The sequence below is a fragment of the Notechis scutatus genome, chromosome 2 (assembly GCF_049901735.1).
Source record: "Notechis scutatus isolate UNSWTSFEM ecotype Mainland chromosome 2, rNotScu1.2, whole genome shotgun sequence".
In the NCBI taxonomy this organism is placed as follows: domain Eukaryota; kingdom Metazoa; phylum Chordata; class Lepidosauria; order Squamata; family Elapidae; genus Notechis; species Notechis scutatus.
In genome coordinates this window covers 232739323-232758765 of record NC_142010.1, presented here as the reverse complement: position 1 = coordinate 232758765, position 19443 = coordinate 232739323, and the positions used below count along the sequence as shown (strand labels likewise).

Here is a 19443-nt window from a genome sequence, read left to right as displayed (position 1 = left end):
CTCACTCCCACCCAGTCACATGATACACACCTCAGCCACGCCTACCCAGGTTTTGTGGCTCCCAGTATTTTCTGTTTTCTTTTCAACAGGTCTCTCTCTCTCTCTCTTTCTTTTCTCCCCCCCCTCTCTCTTTTTCTCCCTCCCCCCTCTCCCCTCCCCCTCTCTCAACTCCTCTCACTCATCTTGTCCGCCTTGGAAGCCATTTTTCTTGGAAGCTTCTAGGCTGCCACATTTAGTGCCTGGGAATTTGGGAGGGGGGATTTCATAGTGGGGTTGAAGATTAGACTCAACATTCTTTCTCGGTGAATCAAGAACAGAATGCTCTACACCTGGAAGAGAGTAATTGGGAGGAAATCTTCTGATGGAATGAAGAAATGATAGGATAGAATACATTATTGGCCAAGTGTGATTGGACACACAAGGAATTTGTCTTGGTGTAAATACTCTCAGTATACATAAAAGAAAAGATACATTCGTCAAGAGTCGAGAATCATAAGGTACGACATTTAATGGTGGTCATAGGGTACAATCAACAATCAAATCATACTAGGAAAAGTCAATATAAATCGTAAGGATACGATACAGGATACTGTATGACTGTAAAGTTACAGTCATACAGTCACAAGTGGGAGGGGATGAGTAATAAGGAGTGATGAGAAGATTAACAGTAATAGTAGTGCAGACTTTATAATAGTTTGAACAGTTGTTGAGGGAATTATTTGTTTAGCAGAGTGATGGCTTTCAGGGAAAAAACTATTCTTGTGTTTAGTTGTTCTGGTGTGCAAGTGCTCTATAGAGTCGTTTTGAGGGAAGGAGTTGAAACAGCTTACGTCCAGGATGTGAGGGGTCTGTAAATATTTTCACAGCCCTCTGTTTGACTCAGTATACAGGTCCTTGATTGAAGGCAGGTTGGTAGCAATTGTTTCTTCTGCAGTCCTAATTATCCTCTGAAGTCTGTGTGTATCCTGTTGGGTTGCAGAACCAAACCAGACAGTTATAGAGGTGCAGATGATAGACTCAATAATTCCTCTGTAGAACTGTATCTGTATGATTGGACTATGTGATGAACTGATGGGTGCAGGGGATGGATCTTTGGTTTCTCTTTTGGGAAGGGGAAAACTCAGAACTCTCAGATTCGGATTTTTCCAGATGTGGCAATACGACTTCTCTAATAAAATCTTGCTTGAACTAACTTTGTTTCTGAGTGATGGAGATTGAGAGTTTGATTGGAATGCTGACACATGTCTCTCTCCCTCATCTCTCTTTTTCTTCCTCCCTCATCTGTCCCCCTTTCTCATCTCTCATCTTTCTTTCTCCCTTTCTCATCTCTCATCTTTCTCCCTTTTTCTTTCTCCCACTTTCTCATCTCATTTCTCTCATCTTCCTTCCTTTCACTTTCATCTCTCATCTTTCTCCCTCATCTCGTCTTTTTCTTCCTCCCTCCCTCTCATCTTTCATTTCTCTCATCTTTCTCCCTTTCTCTCATCTTTCTCATCACTTTCTTTCTCCCTTTCTCATCTTTCCTTCTCTCAACTCTCTCTCACTCGTGTGTGTGTGTGTATGTGTGTGTGTGTTCCCTCTTGAACCATTTTCAAAACCAGGTGAGGGTTGGGTTTTGTTTTTTGTATTTGCTGAAGCTGTTCTTTCTTCTTCTTTGGGTGCTTTTTACCATATGATTTAAATCAAGAGCCATTTCAGCTTCCCAGATAAACGAAGTTCTTTCGTTCCCCCTGCTGTGGCTCCTGTCACATGATCCCACCACTGGCTGGCCCCGCCCCTCGCCCTCACCTCCCTCACTCCTCGCCTGCCCTGAGAAGAGTGATGGCAGCAGAAGGAGACTCACTCCATATTACAGAGCGGGAGTGCAGTACCCCTCTACTTGCCTCTTCTTGGTGCTGTGCGCGCCTCGCCCTAAGTATAAGTGTGCTGCACAAGGCACTGCAAGAGCAGCAAGCATGCCATGGAGGCGGCAAGAAGAATATGGGAAGACGCACGTCTTTGTCTCTGCCCTGAGACACTGATGCCAGTGCTCTTGCCGCCTCTATGGCTGTTCGCTGCTCTTGCAGTGCCTCGCACAGCACACTTACACTTAGTGCACTTCACAATGGGGGAGGTGGCGTCCCCTCCTCCTCCTGGAGCCCATTATGACACGGAGCACCAGCTGCAGCCGGCCTGGCCAGTGTCTCGGGTAGAGAAGTCGCACATCTCCCCCCAGCGGCCAAGGTGCGCACAGCACCAAGGGCCAGAAAAAGAGGCAAGTAGAGGGGCGCTTCGCTCTGGAATACAGAGCAAGTCTCCATCCGCCCAGTGGTGGTATTTGACTGGTTCTGCCCAGTTCTGGAGAGCCGGTAGAGCGATGAGCAGCGGAGACCGAACCGGTTCTGTCCGCTGCTCTGCTGGCTCTGCTGTTGGGCCCACCTGCCCGCCCGCTCTGAAAACAAAAGCCAGGATTTTAATAGTGACTGGCGACATACTCAGATATGCCAAATGAAAATAAAACATATTTAGGTTTTATTTTTCATAGAACATATGATTAGATAAATTACAGTAAAAAATTAGAGAGCACATTTCTGCAAATAATTATCTGCTTTGCTACTAAAACTATAGCTAAAGATATGACTCAGAGGTGGGATTCAGACAGCTCAGGCCAGTTCGAGCGAACTGGATGTTAATTTTACATCCAGTTAGGCAAACTGGTAGTTCCAACGACCAGCTGGCCCCACCCCTCCCGGGAGTCCCCACATGCCTGGTTCTGGCTCCCAGGTAAGCGCAGGGAGGCTTCCTGGGCCCAAAATAGGGCACGGGGTGTGTGCGCGACCCGTTTTAGCTCTCGTTAGGCTCCAGGGAGGCTTCCTAGGCCCAAAACAGAGTGCAGGGGGGTACGGTGAAAGAAAGAAAAAGAGGGAGGTGTGGGAGAGAGAAAGGGAGGGATGGGAAAAAGAGAAAGAGGGAGAGAAAAAGAAAGAGAAAGAAAAAAAGGATGGATGGATGGATGGATGGAAGGGAGGAAAGAAGGAGGGAGGGAGGGGAGAAAAAGAAAGAAAGAGGGAGGGAAGGAAGGAAGGGAGAAAGAAAGGGAGGGGAGAATGAAAAAGAAAGAGGGACGGGAGAAAAAAAGAAAGAGGGAGAGAAGGGAGAAAGAAAGGGAGGGAAGGGAGAAAGAGGAAGTATCACAAACCCTGGCACCAGACGCAGCTTCAGAGGATGCTTTGAAAAGCATAGTAATCCAGGACTGGAAGGTACCTCGGAGGTCATCTAGTCCAACTCCCTGATTTAAGAGCATTGTTAAATTTTCTCTCTTTTGACCCACTCAGTCACATGACCACATAGTCACACCCACCAAGCCACACCCACAGAACCAGTAGCAACAAAATTTAAATCTCACCACTGGTATGACTGAAACAAAGCAACAATAGTGTCTGCAGGTGGAGGAGAAAATGAATACACATTTGCAGAAATGTAATAATGCAACTGCCCCAGTTTAGGTACATAAGCCAGATGTTTGATATAAATATATAAATACATAATTTGCATGAGAGCCAGGTTTGGTGTAGTGATTTAGGTGCTGCCTTAGAAACTAGGAGACTATGAGTTTTAGACCTGCCTTAGGGCCTTCACTTTCTCTCAGCCCAACAGTGCTGCTATGGGGAAAATAAGAGGCAGGATTATTAAGTACATTCACTTTGAGTTCACATTATACATAATAATTACATAATCACATATGTCATCATTTTAGTATTATCATGAGCTGCTTTGGATGTCACTGGAGAGTCAACCTTTACTCTAGATATTAGCAGAACTTGTTAACAGATTTAAGAGGAATTTCTAAAATTATATTCCCACTTTCACTAATTACACTCACATCTCTAATAAAAAGTTCTGCATAGAAAAATCATTTTAAATAGATCTTATGCTTCTAGAGGGCAGCTTTCTCTACTGCCTTTGGAAGATAAAGAAGAGTCGGATGTTTGTAAATTTTCATCTTTAAATTGTAAACAATGCCACAGCAAAATACATAGTACTTTAAAATTATTGACAAGGAAGCACACTCATTATCTGGAATCAATCTCAACTTTTCCCTACCCTTAATGGAATGGACAAAGGAAGCTAAGATACACAGGGGGCTATCACAGAAAAGAAACTTCATGTTTTGTAAATCCAGGCGTTATATACAGGTACATAAAAATAAATGCCATGAAGCTATGTCCAATTAAGTGTCAGATTATAGCCTTTATAATTTCAGAAATTATATTTAAGAAAAACAATATATAAATAAGATTAATATTTTAAGTGCACATGTCCAGTTTAATACTTTCAAGATATATTTGGCACATTACTCCATATTATTCCAAAAGAACAGTAGCAAAAACAAATACATGTAACACACAAAATTATGTCTCCATTAAATACATCATAGAATGGGTGCACAAATTCATATTTAGAGATGCCTCCAGCTGACTCATCTTCTTATCTGTCTCTTTAACTTAATTTATTGAAGATGTTTAATAACTGGTGAGGATTCTCTGCTCAGAGGAATGTACAAGAAGTAATATTTAATCAAAGGCATCACATGCAGGGAGGACCAGGATGGCTGTGAATGCAACCTGGACAACAGTGCAAGCTATCATGAGCAAAAAGATCACATTCAACACAAAATGCACTATGACAGACTTTACAAATGTAGACCTGCGGAGGGGGGAAAATGAAAGTTAAAAGTTACATCTTAGCACACCATCACATTGTTAATAAAGTAGTAATGCCCTTATATGCTTTTTAAAATTTTGCTAAGCAAATGATAATACCCTATTTAATATAAGCAATAATTTTATTACATTGTAATGAAAGCTGGCCTATTCTGATGTCAAGACTGAAAATAATTATTTCCAAGGCCCAAAATCTAATATATATATATGAAGATGTTTGTAAAGCTTACTTGCATGGACATAAAATATAAAATTGTTTACAATTTAAATTTAATAAATACTTACATGATGATCTCTGATTTCTCCTTGACATCCCTGACAATACCTGTTTAAAATATATTTGCAAAGTTCTATTAGGAAATGTGTAATAATGTTTTTGTTCCAATTTATTACCAGATTTAGAAGAAGATTGGTGGTGCCATTGTAAATCCCTTTATTTAAAATAAATAAACAGAATACAATGGTCTCCATAAAGAAACCTTTAACAAAGTTTTCTTTAGGGATTCACACCGTCCAAGAAATAGTATTCACTACCTGAGATGAAGGTAGGAAAAGGCCCTCCTTTGTCTACCAAGAAGTTGGAACTCTGCCTCAAACCTTAAATTACTCTTAAAAACTATAAGAACCAGAAGAAATACTTTCATAAACTGAAAAAAATAATTTAGAAATATTTTACTCAGTAGTGAATATATTGTATTTTAAACAAGGGGCTAGTGAAACACTTGACTAGAAACATTAAAGGATATACCATTTAGCTGAAGAAAAAAATTCATGGAATTTTGGATTGATAATCCTTTTCTTTACATACCTTTCCCCCATATACTGCTCCACTGGGACCTCCTCAAAGGCATCCAAAGGAAACAGGTGATGGTATGATCGAGCCAGATGTGGTGCAGACACTAGTGTAAGCCCTGCATAATATAGATTCTGTTGATTTTCAAGCCTCTGTTCCTCATTCCAAAATAGTATGTCCAGTGTATAAAAGTTTCGAGTTTATTTTTAGCTATATAACATTGAAAATGAATAAGCTTATTCTAACTGCCTAAAAGTAAAGGTATGATAATGAGCATATGCATATTGAAGTCTAGTCCTAACAGAATAGCCACAGCCAATCCAACATTTGTGATTAATTATCATGATTTATAGTTGAGTCTAAACGCAAAACATGATCCACTGGAGAAGGGAATGGTAACTCAGGGGTGTCCAACCTTGGCAACTTTAAGACTTGTGGACTTCAACTCCCAGAATTCCTCAGCCAGCAAAGCTGGCTGAGGAATTCTGGGAGTTGAAGTCCACAAGTCTTAAAGTTGTCAAGGTTGGACACCCCTGTGGTAACTCATTCCAGTATCTTTGCCATGAAAACCCCATGGACAGTACCAAAAGGCAAAATGAAACTCAAACACTTTGGCCACCTAATGAGAAGGAAGGACTCACTGGAGAAGAGCCTAATGCTGGGAAAGAGTGAGGGCAACAGAAGAAGGGGACGACAGAGAATGAGGTGGCTGGATGGAGTCACTGAAGGAGTAGGCATAAGCTTAAATGGACTGCAGAAGGTGGTAGAGGACAGGAAGGCCTGGAGGAACGTTGTCCATGGGGTCGCAATGGGTCGGACATGACTTCGCAACTAACAACAACTAATTTCAGTCATAGTGAATGATGAAATTCATTCATTCAGGTGTTATCAACTAGGAATGTCCTGCACATAGGAATGGAATGGTTGAAGTTTCTAATGAAACATGGCAGATACAAGTGCACATGAACTTCCCATTCTAGTAAACCTATCTTTTTAATAGATCAGTAAGTGTTTTAAAATATTATTTAAAATACTTACACAGAAATGTATATTACTATTAAGTCATAATCTCAACTCAGGCCATAAAAAGCAGGACAAGTAAATTATATTCCTAAAACTATAAAAAGTCCATTCAGATATCTCAAAACATATGTATTCAAATCTAGCAATGCGCTAAACTGAAAAAGATTAATAAGCTAGGAATGATTTAAGCATTAATAAATACTCATTGTTAATGACACATCAGATAAACAAACCACAATTTATAGTACAGGAGAAAACTTTAATCAGCTCTACATTGTTAATTTCTTATAGTAGCTGTTCTAATTACAACTTACTTGAAAATATTTTGTATTCATTCTGTAAACAAATTCCTTCTACCCAGGGGTGGGATTCAATTTTTGAACAACCGGTTCTGTGGGCATGGCTTAGGTGGTGAGCAGGGCTTGGTGGTCATGTGACTGGGTGGACATGGCTTGGGGGTCATGTTACTGCCTGGGCGTGGCCAACTCAACATCACTCACATCGAGGCACACATCTCTGCGCCTGGCCTCTCATGACTGTGGGGATGCTGCAACAGTCGTAAGTGTGAAAAATAGTCATAAGTCACTTTTTTCAGTGCCATTGTAACTTTGAATGGTCACTCCACACAAGCAAAGTACCAGCAAAGGAGGGGAAAAAAACTCCAGAGAAGTTCCAGAGACAGGAAGTCTAGTCCTGCCAAGAATGTAATAAGGGTTAACGGAGAGGCAGTTTCTGTAAGCAACACCAGAATGTTTCCTTCCTGCCTTCCTTACAGGATTAGGCCAGTAATTTCTTCTAACAACTGGTTCGTCAAACTGCTTAGAATGTTAACAACCGGTTCTAGCGAATAGGTGCGAACTGGTAGAATCCCACCCCTGCTTCTACCTGAAACTGCAACAAATATTTAACCACTTTTCAGACTTCCATAGATTAACTATATTTGAGTCAGATTTTTAAATTACTAAGTAATAATAGTAGTAGCCTACTTGGGACCCATATAACAGCTTAAAAGTACAATTTTCTAGAGAATGTGACACAATTGAAGCAACTGAGATATAGATCATTTATGAAAGATGGAGGAAGTGTCATTTAACCATAGCAGAAATGCTGTAACTACTTTGTGGGAACAAGTTTTATCCCTCGTTTTTAACTATAAGAACGAAAAAGGAGAATATACTATTATGCTCCATTATGGTAGACAAGTATAAATGCCCTGATACTCACCACACACTTTGCATTCCACAGGGAGCTCACAATATTTGGCTCTACACTGGGGACAGAAATATCCTCCTAATGTAAGGCCTGGATCATTGCTGTTTTCCAGATGCCTATATAGAAACATGTTGTTTTCTGAATACTTGTACTGAATTTGCTTGAATTATTTGAACAAAATTAAAGGGAGATTCTACAAGTAATATTATGATTCTTACGGAAATTGTCATCAAAGAAATCATGACTATTAAGTGCTTCTATTTTGTAATATATTTTTCCAGCAATTATGTTACATTTTATAGGGAAAATATTAGTATCCTGCAATGGATAAAATGCTAAAAATGTATAAGGGTTATTTCCACTTACAAAATAGCAACTGAATTATTGGCAATTAGTACATCTAAAAGATCAGTTGATTAATATTTTTAGAAAGAATAAAATAAGGTGTTGGTGAAAGCTAATTTTTATTAAAGGATTGCATCAAAAATGTATTTGCAGCTTTCAATACATCACCTCCTATTTCTGGTGGGTGAAAAAGTCAAACTGAGTTTGCCTACATTTACACAGAAGATGTAGAAAATGTATCACAAGCTACTGAATGATCTGATATACCTTAAGATTGTGCCCTATGAAATGAAATATGTAATATACAATCACGTATTACTTACGCCATGCTAAAAGATGGTTTTGCATCCTGGTCAGCCATCAGTGCAATTGTGTGCTAAGGAAAGCCTATGTAAGAAAAAAAAATACTTAGAAAGATTGATGTTGTCCAAATTTGCATTCAGGCAAGATATAGGACATAGTATCCAAAAAATGTTCCAATTTGTGCAAATTCTCAATGAACAGCAGCATGCAACTTCTTTCAGTACAGCTGTTTCTTAACAAAAGGACTACCTTGGTGCACATGATTACACATTACCTAGGGTAAAATAAGCTACCATCAGCCGCAGTGGTCAGTGGTTAGAGTGTAGTACAGCAGGCTACTTCTGCTGACTGCTGGCTGCCTGTTGGCAGTTCAAATCTCACCAGGCTCAAGATTGACTCAGCCTTCCATCCTTACGAGGTGGGTAAAATAAGGACTCAGATTGTTGGGGGCAATATGCTGACTCTGTAAACCGCTTAGAGAGGGCTGTAAAGCACTGTAAAGTCTAAGTGTTATTGTTATTGCTGACATTGCATGCTGAGCCTAGAAACAAAATAGACTTGGAGGAATTTTACCTCTGGGTGTCCATAGTATGACCTGCATTTCTCATGTTAAAACAATGGAATAAACAGAATTGCATAGAACATTTACAGAAATGCTGTATGTTCAATATTAAACTCTTAAAATAACAGAATTCTTACCCATTCGAATAAGAGAACTTTCAGAACTAGAACTGGCTGGTGGTGGACTGACATGATGCATCAGGAGTTCCTTATAATGGCTTTCGTCTAAAATAACATGGTAAGTTCCTGCCATACAGAAAATAGTTAAAATAGAAGTTGCAACCACTGCCAACATATGTATCAAAAGCTACCTGCCTGGTTAGAGTGAGAAGTGTCCTGCAGACTTAAAAAATGACTCTTTGCAAGTAAAGAAGTTCTCTAAAAAGGAAAGGTATTGTTTTCTCTTTTGGTCTAGTCAGCAGTCCCCAAGCTTTCAGGCTCCGTGGACCAGCAGTGGTGGTGGCGGGGAGGGGGATGGTTTTGTGTGCACAACCTAATCCCACACATGCGCAAATGGAGCTTTGCGCATTCACCCACTGTTTGCCTGGCCCGGTTCCCAATGGGCCACAGCCTGGTATCAGGCCACAGACTGGGGGTTAGGAGCCTAGTCTAGCCAATACACAAAGAACAGTACATAGTGGGTAATAGTGAGCCCACTTATCCACTTATCTTTAAATTTTTGTAAGGCTGATTAAAAAAATATTAATGAAGCATTAATTACATTGACTACACTATACAATGTAACAATTTTAATAATTTAATTATGACTAAAATACTTTGATCAAATTCTATTGCAATCAAAGAGTCAGAGAGATCTGGTCAATTCTGATTGCCAGATACACAATTTATAAGAAATACTAAGGAATTTTTACCTTCCTTTTCACTTTATTAAAATTACCATATGCTCCTAATTTATTTTCTTGTGTTATTAAAACAGAAAATACATCAATAATCTAAAATTTGCTGCAAGGCAATTGTTTGAAAAATATATATTTTAAGTTCCTTGCAGCTACACCGAACACTCTTCCCATCGTGCTGTTGCTGTTATGTCAGTGTCCTCTGTTTCTCTAGGCCAGGGCTGTCAAACTCATAGCCTGTGGGACGGATGTGTCACGCATTAGCCATGCCCACACCTACTTTAGCAAAGGGAAAGAAGTCGTGATATGTCATGTGACACCGTGATAATGCATGTTTGACACCCCTGCTCTAAGTAGCAATAAACTACCAGAGCTGAAATCTGTTTCCAAAGCCCTCTTTGTAGCATGTTTTTTTTATCATTTTGAAGCAGAAAACACTTTTAAAAAGAACTCTGGAGTATAAATATTAAAATAGCTAACATAATTTAAACCAGAAAAGTCCATAATTTCCCTCTAAAAGGAAATAACTCTTTTAAAATCACATCACCAACTTCCTTCCACTAGCACCCTGCAGTTGACAGAGACTCAGTACATGTTTAGTGTCGCCCACAATCATCAAAAGATTTCTCAGCCATGCTTTAAATGCACAACAGAAAGGGGAAATCGTTAATGTTTTTCAGGGAACAAAGAGTTCAACATTTTACAATGGTTACTGAACACAACCAGAAGCATATTGAAGCTACATTAAAAAATGGTTATAAATAAAAAAAATCTTTATATTGCATGGTCAGGAAAAATAGAGAAGGGTAAAATATATATATAAACTTTCTATAAAATGATGATATTTGTGCATCATTTCCTTTGGTAAAAATCCATATCCATATTTCTGAATTCATTTTATGTATATAAATATACATACCACCAGTTTCTCTGGCAAGTACAGTGCATACTCGTACTTCAGCAGAAAGACCAATAACAGACACTCTGATCTTAACCGATTTTAAGAACTTTGGATGAAAAAAAGACAGAAATAAAAAAACACATTCCATCAGAATAGAAACTTATAAAAGGAAAGAAGCTTCCAATATTTCATAACACCCCAGTTAATTATTTAATTATCAAACTGGCCCAGTATGACAATTAAATAATAAAACAGAATAAATTCTGTACCTTTATTAGATCATATATATTTGAGGGATCACATGTTGTAAGGCTGCTCAGTATTACTAAAACTTCTCGGCTTGTATGTCCTGGCATGTGCCTAAAGACAATAAAATATTCACTTCTAATAGTTACAAGAGCAAGTTCCAAATGTATTTATGATTATATTGAATATGTGAAGTCTGTTTGAACCTTCAATTGCAAACAGATGAATAAGGCTTTATTAAATCCTTTCTTACTGAAAGAAGCAAACCCAAGTTTCTGATACAGATAGATGAAGTTATACATATACCTAGTTTGAAAAAGTGTGGCTATATACAAACGTGACGTTTACTTTGATAGTGATAAAAGACAAAAAACACAAATGAAAAAAATAATATAAGACTTTTCAATTTTCATTAAAAATCATGAAGACCAATTTGATAAAGCTATTATTCTAACACAGTCTTAGCTTATTTCAGTAATCATGCAAGACTGCAACAAAACTACCAGGATTTCTGTATGATGAAATCCAACAGAGCTAAAGGAAACAGGATTAGAAAAGCCATTCTAGGATCCTTATATTCCAAAGTGACTTGGAGGAACAAATTAAGGCAGCCAGTTTGGCATGCAGGCAAGGCATATGATTTTACACTGAAATCAAGTCAAGAAAAAGACCAGAGCATGAGACAAAAATATGTATCCAGACTCAAAAATTATTAAATTGCCCTGTCAATTTTTTGCTTTTTTAACATCACTTATAATTAGTGCAATCATTTACTGCTATTTTACAATAAAATTAAAAAAATCAAACTTCACTCTTATATTTCCAACATATACTTACTTTAATGTTTGGGTGGCTAAATTTAAGGCATTATATAGAGAAGGTTCTCCTAGGCAGGTCATATCTACTGCTTTTTTCAGAGCTGTTATATGTTTCCTTGGATTCCCTATGAAAAGAAATTAACCTGTTATCACAGATTAATGTCCTAGCTCACTCCCAGGCTATGGAAAATAACTCCCTTAGGAATTGTATTTGGCTGTTACTGTTTTTAGAAAATTAAAACTTCATTTTAATGTACATGTTTACAACATCAAATACATATACAGTATATATTATTTATATCAGAAACAATGGCCATTTCAGGAAGAAATAAGAACCGAGGAAACAGAGAATCAATACCTGAAAGTTCAGTCAGTTTTTCAGCTCTTTTACTCTTAGTTACAACAATGCCAATCTGCAAGAAATTTGTTTGCCGTTAATAGGATTCATTGAGACATGAAAATTATATCTCAGAAAAGATATGGCTATATTTACATAACGGACAGAATAGGATAGCTCCACATACAAAACACTATTGCTTCTCTTTGTATTACAACAGATTTTGCTGATAAAAAGACTGAGTCAAAGCAGTTATTGCAAAATATTTACTGGAGCAAAAAGCTTTAGGAAATATTTTGTAGTCTGCATCTTAATTAAGTTACATAAAGGTGTAATTTATTGCTTAATTGTGCTGTAAAACCATGGAATCTGATAACGCAGATTTCAGAATGCTAGAAATAATTGATCTCCCCTCCCAACTTTTTTTTAAGTTACGGTATATGGCTACAAAACAGGCTTGATAAATGCTGTCTGGTGAAATTAGCAGCCCAGGAATGAAGATATTGAAGATATTGAAGAGCTTGAAAATATTATAATGCACTATTTCTCTATAATCCAGGAAACAAACAAAGATTACATTCATGTAAATTGAAAATCCAATCTTCAGTCATTCTAAACCACGCCAAGAATCCACTTGCAACAACTGGGAAAAAAGAAAGTATGCTTGCTTCCCCAATTCCAGATGGTTAACTAATCGCTACCACTTTACCAAACATTAAGGAAAAAAGGTAATTACAGGAATGCCCTATGCATGTAGCATCCTGCCCTACATAATTTCAAATTCTATCTAATCCTTTATCTTCCATTATCTATTTCATGCTGCTTTGCCCAATAATAAAGTGTTAGTACAAAATTAATGTGCACTGGAGTTAATTAATGTTTCCCTAGGACAGAAATGGAAGTTATGCTAGTGGTTTTTAATCTTAATTTACGATAACATATATACTGCTTAAACATTAGAATTTTTATCCAGGACTTCAAACTTCAAAATAACTTATTACTACCATCAACATTTCAAGAGAAATTGTATATTTAAACAGATGAAGTTTAAACAACAACTGTGAAACTTTGTTTTCAACAGTACACATACCTGGCTTATAGGATTTTGATCAAAATATTCTTCAACAAAATATTCCAGTAGCTACAGAATGAGAAACATTAAAACAATATATCAAATACTATTTTATATTGGACAAATGTATTGAATTCTTTGCATCTCTTTAGAAAAATGCTCTTCAAACTAATTTCTAAGCTATAGTGGTTTAAAAATAGCAAAAATACTGTGAAGTTAATAGCAAAAAATACTGTAAAGTCTGATCATTATATTTATAAAAATATGCATATTTCAAGGATTAGCTTCTTTTAAAAATGATGATCCCAGTTCTGCACAGCCCCACACATTTAGTTAAAAACAATTGTAATTGGAATCTATGTACCTATATCTTTTGACTGTGACACTTCTTGAGTTTAGCAGGACTTAAAATTGAACTAGTTTGTAATTACCTGCACTCCTGAACACATTTTCTAGGGATTAATTCCAATGAAATCAGAGATTGCTAATGTGTTTGGGATTAAACTGCATGCTAATTCATTGAAACAAAGCAGGTTAATACACTCACACAAGTGGAAAACTGCTACAATATACATACTTTCATATAAGAGTACCAATTTAAGTAGACTCTTATATTCACGGAATCGGAAAAATAATAGTGAACAATGTACTGGAATAGAATTCTTTATTGGCCAAGTGTGATTGGACACACAAGGAATTTGTCTTTATTTATATATTTCACTTTTCCGGTGATATACTTGTTATTTCTTACCATCTTCTATTAGAATAATTGTGCAAGTTCATTAAACTAAGAAAGGATCACTAATCTATGGTCAACAATAAGAATTTGGGTCTCCTAGACAAATCCCACATTACATTTTTTATATAGATTTGGAACAATTTTGAATTATTTCAAAAATAATCACCTTTAAGGTACACGTTAATCTATTAGGTTTTAAATCTTGATCTTCCATTGTTCTTGATCCATCTACTACTACATACAGGTGGCGCATCTATAAAGATTAAAAAAACATGAAGCGCATATTATATATATGATTGTATTCCAAAATAGCATTAAATATTACCTTTATATACAACTTCACCTAAAATGACAAAGCTAGTTTTCAAAAAAAATAATCTATCATTCCCTTAATGTAGAATTACAAATTGCAAACATGCATAAACTTGATTAAGATCCACTGAAATCAAAGCTCAACTAAAAGCAAAGAAACTAATCCTGAATACGTAAGTGTAAAGTAGAGACTACAGATATCAGATTTTTTTTAGGCTTCACCCTAATTCTTTGCCTGAAGCATTATAAAACATACCTGAACTAATCCAAGAAATGTATTACTTATCACAATTAAAGGGATTTATAATATATTCATTTATTATCTTGCCTTTATTTTTTATAAATAAGGTGGCAAACATACCTAATACCCTTTTCTCCTCCATATTTTCCCACAACCCTGTGAGACTGAACCGAGAGTGACTGGCCCAAAGTCAACCATCTGACTTTCATGCCTAAGACAGTACTAGAACTCAGAGTCTCATGATTTCTAGCCTGGTACCTTAATCCCTGATCCTCCCACACCGAAATCCAGCCAAGAAGCTGCCATTTACTTTGTCCTACTTCATTTAATGCCTAAGTCTAATTTAAGCAATTTTATTTGAAGCAAAATGAGAAAATGAAAGTGTACCATCCCAAGTCGAACTTGTCCATGATGTTCAAAAGTTCTATAAAATAAAAAATAATTTATTTAGTGCAACGTTCATGATCTCTAGGTAAGCTGTTTGCATATTTCATTTTGTACATTTTCTAAAAGGTATAATCCATGTAATTCATGCATTGATCATTACCCACCTGGATTGCTGTAACACATTCTACATATGGCAGCCTTTGGATATTAACAGGAAGCTACAACTGGTCCAAAATAGCATAACAAGACTCCTATAGGATATACTGTTTTATAGGACACATCTGGCAACGAAGAAGGCATGTCTCCTGAATCCTACAAAGTGCCTTTTTAAAGTGATTGGACCTGGAGAATATCAAGCTTTTAAATACAACTGGAGAAGCAATCCTGCAAATATCCAGCCCCAGTACTATTAAGGGCTTTATAGATGACCAGAAGGTCCTTGAAGCGTACTGGTAAAATAGTGCAGCTCATGATATAACGTTACATTGCTGTACTGATGTGCCCATACCACTGCAGTCTGAACTAGTTATAGTTTCTGAATGGTCTTCAAGTCTAGACCCATTTCGGTATCTAGTCACATGGTGTCTAGAATATCAGTTACTATGAGAAAAGCCTCCTATTCCAAGAACAGACACAAGATTTAATGAACTGGAATTTTAAACCAAATGAGCAGCAAAATTAGAAATTGTTAAAAATAAACGTTGAGCGTTAAAGCAGTATCTAGAATTCTATAAAATTCACAGAAAAAAATTACACAATTTACACGAATAGTTAAACTTTTATGCTACTAAAAACAAATTGAATAATTGTGTTCCATTACTTGTACTACTATATTTACATCAAAATGTATAAACAAATTGTACCTTAATTTTTAATTATAATGAAATGAAGAAATTATAGCACCAACCTTGTGAACCTTCAAGTTTCCTCTTTCTACTATGTATTCAAAATGGATAGTGATTAGTGTGTGTGTGTATCAGTCAGGTATATATGTATGTATATAGCATGTGTATATGTATGTTATGTATGTGTTTAGGTAGATATATACTTTCTCTTAAGAGCAGGCAACAGAATTTCATTTTTAATGTGCCAGTGTGCTTACAAAAAATGAATGAAAGTTGTTTTATCTATCTTAAGAACATCACATTACCGGAATACTTTTATGTTTACTGAGATATAAATCCTATCACATTCAACTGACATTTGAGTCCTAATTGTTAAACAAATCACAAATATTTATGATATTAGCATGTAACTGATATTAGCATGTACATTTTAACTGGTTGTTATATGATTATGCTATCTACAAAGTTTGCTTGAATTCCATTTTTACCTTCTCAGTCCAAATCTTTTTTTTCCTTTTTGGCATGTGACTTCCTACCTATTTAATATTAGCATTAAATATGCTACCCGCTTAATTTTAAAATCACTCTCAGTGTTTTTAGCTGAACAAAGAAGTAAAATATTTAAATAAACAAATATTACTAGGGCAAATTTTGGATATTTAAAATAAAACACTAAAGATAAGGACAGTGCTATATTTCATTTATCTGAATGTAACTTCAAACAAGGGAGAGCTGAATATTCCATATCCAAATGGTATGGAATTAACTAATTTAAATTTACACATTTCTTGTAAAATTATATCAATATAATATACTATACACCAGGGGGTCCCCAACCGCCGGTCAGCGGAACAAGTCTTGCCGGCGCTGGTTGCTGGGCGCTGCCATCTTTTTGGTAATAAAGTGCTTCTGGTGAGCTTTTCCGGTAGAAAGCTCACCGGAAGCACTTTCATCAAAAAAGATGGCGCGCCATACGCTCCCGGTGAGCTTTTCCAGGTAGTAAGCTCACCGGAAGCTTTTTACGTCAAAAAGATGGCGGCGCCCAGTTGATGCAGTGCCGGACCGCGGCGCCCAGCGAGTGCGGTACCCGGGCGGCATAAAAAGGTTGGGGATCACTGCTATACACCATACTCAATTAATGCTTACCTTTTTCTCTTGGCCTTGTAGAGAATATCTTCTATACTAGCTTTTAGTGATCCAGATTCATCTTCTTTAAGAATTTCCCTAGAAATAAAAGAAACAAAAAAAAGAGTAAGAATTCTGTAATGTACTTACAGCAGGATGCCACATTTAAAAAAAAATGGAGGGAAACTTAAGTGCTGAAAAAGCAAGCTTACCATGTTCTTTCGTAACCCCCTTCCCACCGTTTGGTTCTTTCAGGTTCATCATCCATTTCTTTGAGTCAATGTTTTCCTAATTAAGTAACAAAAATAATTATCACAATCTACTTAAAAAGATTTTAAAAACATTGTATTGATAGCCGCACAGACACATATTCCCACACAATGCATACATACAATGATAGAAAGTTAACACAACCACATCCTGAATTGTGTTCAAGACCAAATTTACCTAACTGTGTTTCCCCCCTCAATTCTGAAAAACAGTTTAGTGTATATTTGCTCCATGGAAAACACCCTTTCCTTGCATTCGAAGGCACTTCCACATCCTTTTTCTATTCCTTCTGTGGGAAATCAGTCCACTTCCTTGTTTTCTAAATACATTCTGAGCCATTTAGTTTCACATCACTATTCTTATGCATCTAGAGGAACCAACTTGTGAATAATCAGCTGTTTTTAAGCGGTTGTTCTTAAACTTTTACTGTGTACATAGGAAAAAATACTTCTTACAAGTATACCCTTGGAATTTATATAACTTAGAGTAACGTTATTACACGTTGACACATTTATTCATGTAAGTTTATAAAATAATGCAAAAAAATAAATAAAGAATATATAGCCAATAATCTCAAAATATGATTGATTTGAGAGGTAAAGACATAACAATCGGGCAGCGGGCTGTAGGGAGAACTTCAGAAACGGAAAACAATAACGCGATATTTGTAACACAAAACACGAGAGCAAAACTTTGCCCAGACTGCTGCAGTCGAAGAAAAGCCAGCCTCTCTCCTGTGGCTGATGTGGAAGGTTCACTTCCCAGGAGTAGCAGAAGAAAATTTAAGAGAAAAGCATTTTGCACTCACAGCGTTTCTCAGCTGACAGAAAGGTTTTTTTAAAAAAAAAAACTCGAAACCGGAGGGATTCACAAAGCCTCCTTTTCTTCGTCAACGATCTGTTTGGAAAAACGAGGAGACGAACAAAAATAACCCACCCACCGCCCCGTCTTTCCTGAAAGAACCGGCAACAACCCAACCAAACACCGCCTCCTCTCTGATTCCGTTCCTTTCTTTAGACACTCCGGTCGCAGCGCGAAAACGGTGCAACATAGTTCCGGCGAAGAAAAAACTCGAGATAGAGGGAAAACGCCATAGATGCGGAATAAATATTATTTCTTATTATTTTAGCCAATGGCTTCTTAATCCTTGAAAGGGGATTTCTGGAGGAGACTTTGTACAGTACCCGCTTGGTATAGTAAAACTTTTGCTGAACCGAAAAGAAGTTGTTTTGCGTAGCTGTATCAAAGATAAAACCCAATTCTTGAGTTTTGGATTTTATTCCCTTCCGGATCAACACCGCACGGTTCTGTTTTTATGTGCAGTATTTAAGTGTACGGTGTCATTAGACCTTGAGTGAGAGCAATATAAAAAAAAAAAAACCGATGGGAGAGGATGCAGGTCATAGATAGCAGTACAATTGTGATTGAATGCCAATGTATCCCCGCTCCAACTCGCCACGTAGCTACAAGTTATACCAAAAGAGGAAGGAGGTCTCAATTTGACTGAATAGTTTCTATTAGTTAGAAAAAAAGACATCATCAGAGTATATAATATTATACACACATGCTGTCTGTGTAAATATGGAGCACTTTAAATCCAGACCATAGCTGATTTCTGCAGATGCAACCGATTGTTTGATTGAATTGGCCTGATTCGGAGGGGTCAATTTAAGGAAGTTGTATGGGTGTGCATAGGAAAGGTTTGGTTAAAAAAAATACTGTTTGCTTCTTACTCTGCTCTGTACCATCACTACTGTAAAAATGTAATAAACCATTCTTTCTCAGCCTAAGGTTGCTGAACTCTGCACCTGCCATTTGCAGTTTGGAAACATTGGATAGGCTATAGTTGGATTTTCATAAGTAATGCTGTTTTAAAAATTTTCCATAGCAAAAGGGATAACAGAATTTTTAAGGGAGCTCAGTGGTGGAATTCAAATTTTTTTACTACCATTTCTGTGGGCATGGCTTGGTGGGCATGGCAGGGGAAGGATATTGCAAAATTTCCCATTTCCACCCCACTGGAGCTGTATAAAACCCTGCAATTTTCTGTGATAAAATTCCACTAGGCATACTTAAAACAACCGTTGCTAAGTGTATAGCAAATTGCCTATGCCCTATGAAATGCAATATTGATTTCAAGCAACATGATCAGGTATTCTTGTCAAGTTTTCAGGGATATTAATCTGATCAGTGAACAAGAAAAGGCTTTTTTGATGATGGTTTTACACTTTTGGAATGGTGACCATTATACTACAAACATGTAGAAATATCTGGATACCCTCTAAATATTGCTGCCAAAACTCCACATTTCTTAAAAAAAACTATTCATAGCTTGCTGCTTTATAAAAGCATT

General features: G+C 37.0%; 1 protein-coding gene across 1 annotated transcript; it reads right to left on the bottom strand.

The window, feature by feature from the left end:
• Window positions 1-3967: 3967 nt before the first annotated feature.
• GTF2H2 (general transcription factor IIH subunit 2) lies at window positions 3968-18039 on the bottom strand. The gene is given in 16 exon segments (XM_026691086.2): window positions 3968-4686; window positions 4989-5028; window positions 5512-5614; window positions 7744-7847; window positions 8400-8463; window positions 9079-9186; window positions 10717-10804; window positions 10968-11058; window positions 11782-11887; window positions 12121-12175; window positions 13190-13240; window positions 14077-14163; window positions 14851-14887; window positions 16842-16919; window positions 17033-17108; window positions 17899-18039. Coding segments are annotated over 15 exon segments (1188 nt in total). The 5' UTR covers window positions 17089-17108; window positions 17899-18039; the 3' UTR covers window positions 3968-4566.
• Window positions 18040-19443: the final 1404 nt, after the last annotated feature.